This window comes from Rhagoletis zephyria, unplaced genomic scaffold, assembly GCF_001687245.7.
Source record: "Rhagoletis zephyria isolate East Lansing unplaced genomic scaffold, Rhagoletis_zephyria_1.1 Rzeph_scaffold_10689, whole genome shotgun sequence".
NCBI lineage: Eukaryota > Metazoa > Arthropoda > Insecta > Diptera > Tephritidae > Rhagoletis > Rhagoletis zephyria.
Window position 1 is genome coordinate 13884 of NW_016167766.1, and position 5691 is coordinate 19574.

General features: G+C 30.5%; 1 protein-coding gene across 1 annotated transcript; it reads right to left on the reverse strand.

Annotated features, from left to right (window-relative positions):
- Nucleotides 1–503: 503 nt before the first annotated feature.
- Nucleotides 504–950, reverse strand: LOC108376587 (possible lysine-specific histone demethylase 1-like). Its single transcript, XM_017632807.1, has 2 exons — nucleotides 671–950; nucleotides 504–611 (listed from the first exon to the last, which is right to left on the reverse strand). The coding sequence occupies exons 1-2, from the start codon at nucleotides 776–778 to the stop codon at nucleotides 504–506; spliced, it is 216 nt and encodes a 71-aa protein (XP_017488296.1). The 5' UTR covers nucleotides 779–950.
- Nucleotides 951–5691: the final 4741 nt, after the last annotated feature.

Here is a 5691-nt window from a genome sequence, read left to right on the forward strand (position 1 = left end):
TGTATCTGGGTTTTAAAAGGACAGAAAGCAAATGTTTTTAATTGCTTTATTTCTTTATTATTTATTATTCCTCTTATTTATATTTCCTTTGTAGATGTTTTCGATATATATTAAAAGTTATTGATATATATTAAAAGTTAAAAATGAATTATTAAGGTTTACAAAAATTTAGGTTTCTTACAACTATGCAAAATTTCATGACTTCTCTGCTTACATATATGTGTTTTCAAAAGATCCAATATTTTTATAAAAAAGTAAAGCGATTTCAACGACATTATAATCAAAAGAAAGGTAATCGATTTACGCTTCTTTTGATATATATTAAAAGTTAAAAATTAATTATTAAGGTTTACAAAAATTTAGATTTCTTTCAACCTTGCCAAATATGATAAACTTTTTCTGCTTTTATGTATATGTATAGGTAAATACATAAACATACATCCATACACTACTATTGACTACTAAACTAGAATATTTAAAACTAGTTAATTAACCTTGATATCCTAATCGCTGTATAGCTGTATGTATAGGTCATCGTAGGCGTAGATAAAGTCTAGCTGATGAGACAGATATCTGGCGGACTCAAGAAGTCGATTGAATTCACGTTCTACCTGAAAAACAATAATATTTATAAAATAAACTATACTTATTACGTATTATTTCTGCTCACCATATCGTCCTTATGCTTGGGCACAGGTTTTCCACAAGCTCCATATAGCGGACATGCTAGCCTAACCTGCACTATCTCCATTCCAATTTGTTTGCTTAGTATAGTCATTGGATTGCCCCAAACATCTGTTATTCAGTGATCGGACTTAAAAATAAATTTGTGTGGTAGAATCTGGAAAAAATGTGGTAGATTTCAAAAAAATGTGGTAGATCCCAGGTTTTGGATAAAACTTGGTACAAAAATTTAAAATATTCTGCAAGGTTTCACCTAAATTGCAAACATTTTAATTAGAATCTAAAAAAAATTAATTATAGTATATCAAAGTGCAAGATTGAAGTTGCTAAAAATTGCGTTGAGTTTTAGCAATTTGTTTCCTTGACGGTTTAAAGCAGTTCCTTCCATATCAAGATATTTTTCGAACATATTTCGAAAGTTGATTGAGGATACAGCTTTCATAGAAAGAAATATTATAGATGGAGACAACTTTGAAAAAGAAATTGTAAGTAAAAGTCGCAATATATTTAAATTAAACCATTTTTATTTACTATATATTTATTACTTCATTTTTATTTGCTTGCAGAAAATATATTTACAATCAATCTTATTGTGCAAAATTTCGAAACATTTTTCAACAGTAATTTCGGACGAGCTGCTACAAAAGGTCAATTGGAACGGAAGTAAGAATCTCGTGGCCCTAGAAAGCTACAATTTTTTTTCCCGCACATTATACGGTATGTTGATTTTAATTATTAATATTATGTACTACATTATTATTTATTATTATTACTATTCCCATTCTCCCCATACTATTCCCATATAAAGTATGCACCGTCAGCAAAAAAAGAATATTAAAAATCAAAGCGATTTTCTAGCTTTTTAAAATTTCGACTTTAACCTACTGAAATTTAATGGGCTGTAAAACTGCACGTTTAAAATTTTCCTAAAGATTCTTAATATGGTTAAAAATTTTTGGGGTGTAATTGCTTAATTTTTTTGAATTTGTATAATTTTTGTAAGAAGTTTGAAATGTTAATTTATGTGGTGACTTTTATAAAAAAATTATAAACATCAAATAAATAAAAAAAAACAAAACTGACCAAAATGTTACTTAAAATTAATCAGCTGACCACAAGTGTATATTGTTATATATATTTTTATATATATACTATATATATATATTAGTAATTAATTTTCTATTATAATGCTTATATTAATATCATAATATTATATTAATTTTATAATGCTTATATTAATATATTATAATGCTAATCCGTTTTTTCAATAGATACCGTTAAAAATATGTACAATAGCTATGAGGACTATACAAGTGATGTAAAAATGGCCATTGCAAGAGGAAAAAATCGAATAGATCAAAGGCGTCACATCCAAAAGTAAAAAGTTAATGAGACTACAAAAGACAGTACGTCATATTGATTAACTTTTATTTTCCTATAAGTTATTTTTAATTTTTTATTTTTAATAAAAGTTAAGTTCTTCCTACAACAAAACCCATAAAAACAGAATCATATAGAAAGCAGCTTTGCACTTTAATTGAGTACGCAGTTTTGTAGATCATGGAATAGTATATTAAAGCGCAAAACTGCTTTCTTTTAAATATCTGCATAGAGTTTCGAGCTCTGACTTTTATGGGTTTTTTTATAGGAAGAACTATATTTTTATAAAAACTATGCAAAACATAATTACTCGAGAAATGTTACTTAAAATTAATCAGCTGACCACAAGTGTATATTGTTATATATATTATTATATATATACTATATATATATATTAGTAATTAATTTTCTATTATAATGCTTATATTAATATCATAATATTATATTAATTTTATAATGCTTATATTAATATATTATAATGCTAATCCATTTTTTCAATAGATACCGTTAAAAATATGTACAATAGCTATGAGGACTATACCTACAAGTGATGTAAAAATGGCCATTGCAAGAGGAGAAAATCGAATAGATCAAAGGCGTCACATCCAAAAGAAAAAAGTTAATGAGACTACAAAAGACTGTACGTCACATTGATTAACTTTTATTTTCATTTAAGTTATTTTTAATTTTTTATTTTTAATAAAAGTTAAGTTCTTCCTACAACAAAACCCATAAAAGCAGAAAAAAATAGAAAGCAGCTTTGCACTTTAATTGAGTACGCAGTTTTGTAGATCATGGAATAGTATATTAAAGCGCAAAACTGCTTTCTTTTAAATATCTGCATAGAGTTTCGAGCTCTGACTTTTATGGGTTTTTTATAGGAAGAACTATATTTTTATAAAAACTATGCAAAACATAATTACTCGAGAAATTTCGGAATAATAGAATCAATCATTGTCCCGTTTTTTTGGCGGCAATGTATATTAGTATATAAGTATTACAAGAAAAGCCAAGTTGTGTTCAAAGAATGTTCTTTCCAAAAACGAAACAAAACATTTTAAATGCGAGGTCATTGATGTAAAATATATTAGGACGTATGTAAGTATTTCCAGTATTTACTTTCAAAAGCATATGTATTTTTTTGTAAGTCTTGACTTAAAATCTTTTTTAAACTAATTTTAGAAGTTCTTCGGGAAAAAAACATTTTAAATGTGAATTCATTGATGTAATCTAGACTAGTATGTACAGTGGTCGAAAAATTATAGCCGCACCACATATTGACAAATTGTAACAATTTATTTTTGTTATTTAATTTCAGTTACGTTCGGTTAAGTTCAGTTTTATGAAATAAAGAAATATATGTTAATAAAAAGTAACTGAAATTAAACAACAAAAAATAAATTGTTAAAATTTTTTAATGCAGTGAGTGTCAGTCAAAATCGTAGAGCAGTTTTTTCCATATTTTGAAAATGTTTTGTTTTATTCATATTTTATTAATATTTAATAAAATTATAGTTCATGTTACAACAAAATTTCTAAAACTAAAAGTTTCTAACTGTGACAATTAAAAAAAATCTTAAAATTTTCATAAAAATTCCACACTTTTTATTTCGAATTTTTAGATCTTTAAATCTCTTATTAATTACACTCTTTTTTAATATAAAAATGTACATATGGATTTAGTGAATTTATTTGTCAATAAAATAAAAAATATATATAAAAAACTGTCTGTATAAAATGTTTCTAATTATTAAAAGTATATAAGCGGACAATAATAGGGTAAGGCTTATAATAAGGTAATGGTAGTCAATATTTTATCTTATTATTAGGCCTTATGTAAGAGTAGAGGATAAGGCTTATAATAAGGTAACAATGTTCTATATAATGTCTTATCATAAGGCATTATGTAAGCCTTATTTCGAGTAGGGAATAAGGCTTATAATAAGGTAATAATATTCTGTATAATGCTTTTTATAAGGATAAGCCTTATTTTGCACAGCAAATAATCCTTATGCATAAGAGTGGCTCTATGAGAGAGACATCAGTACAGCAAAATCAGACGTAAAATAAGGGATGTGCCATAGAACTTGTATTCCTTACAATTTTCATGCATTAAAGGTTAAGACTTACGATCATATTAAATAAGACTTATATAAGGCGCAAATTTTTTGGTGGGTGTTCGTTCATACATATACATACATGTAGGTACATATATACATATGTATACACGCACCCTAGTTTTGTATCGATTCGAACAATTTGATACAATCAAGCACTTGTACCTCACACAAATCATGCATGCATGTACGTACATGCACACGCAACACACTTTAGTATCTATTCGAAAAACAGCTTCGTTACCGCACAATATGTTGTGTTGTATTGATTCCCGATGATGGTGCATATACGTAACATTCGAGTAACGAGATTATTATGTGGGTAACGATTCGTTACTTCGATTCAGAGGTTGTATTCGTTACTCACTAACGAAAACAATTAGTGTGTGTGCAGTGACCTACCTATGGTTATGTATTTCGACCCGCAGAATCCGAATTTGAAGTCAGTTTGGCCAATGTACCTCTTAGATTTGGAGAAAGCTTCAAAAAACCATAAAAAATTGCGAAAGTCGGCAACAAAACTGTTTATAGAAGTTTTCTCGAAATCTAGGAGGTATATTGGCCAAACTGACTTCAAATTCGGATTCTGCGGGCCGAAATACATAACCATAGGTCTTCCCTTCTTCTTTATTGGCGCTGTAACCGCCTAAGCGATTTTGGCCGAGTCCAATACAGCACGCCAGTCATTTCTCTTCTGTGCTAACTGACGCCAATGTAAAATGCCAAGTGAAGCCAAGTTCTTCTCCACCTGGTCTTTCCAACGCAGAGGAGGCCCTCCTCTTCCTCTGTTACCAGCATCGTGGCCCGCGTTGAATATTTTCAGAGCAGGAGCGTTTCTGTCCATTCGAACGACATGGCCAAGCCAGCGGAGCCGCTGAATTTTAATTCGCTGCACTATGTCTATATCGTTGTAAAGCTCATACAGCTCATCGTTAAATCGTCTGCGATATTCGCCATCACCAACGCGTAAAGGTCCGTAAATCTTTCGCAGAATCTTTCTCTCGAAAACTCCAAGAGCCGCCTCATCAGATGCTTTCATTGTCCATGCTTCCGCGCCATACACCAGCACAGGCATGATGAGTGACTTATAGAGTGTGATCTTTGTACGACGAGAGAGGACTTTACTTCTCAATTGCCTACTCAGCCCAAAGTAGCACTTGTTGGCAAGAGTGATTCTCCGTTGGATTTCAAGGCTGACATTATTATTGGTGTTAATGCTGGTTCCCAAATAAACGAAGTCGTCTACTTTTTCAAACTTGTAACTGTCAACAGTGACGTGGGTGCCAAGACGCGTATGCTCTGACTGTTTGTGTGCTGACAGGAGATACTTCGTTTTGTCCTCGTTCACCACCAGACCCATTCGCTTTGCTTCTCTATCCAATCCCGAGAAGGCAGAACAGACGTAGCCCTTGTTTTTACCGATAATATCGATGTCGTCGGCATTCAACAGCGGACTCTCGTGTAAAGTATTGTGCCTGAGCGGTTCAGTTCTGCGGCTTTTATTATCTTT

Coding starts and splice junctions, on each gene's coding strand:
- LOC108376587 (XM_017632807.1), bottom strand. CDS start 778: ATGACTATACTAAGCAAACAAATTGGAATGGAGATAGTGCAGGTTAGG. Junction 612..670: donor CCAAGCATAAGGACGATATG/GTGAGCAGAAAT, acceptor ATTGTTTTTCAG/GTAGAACGTGAATTCAATCG.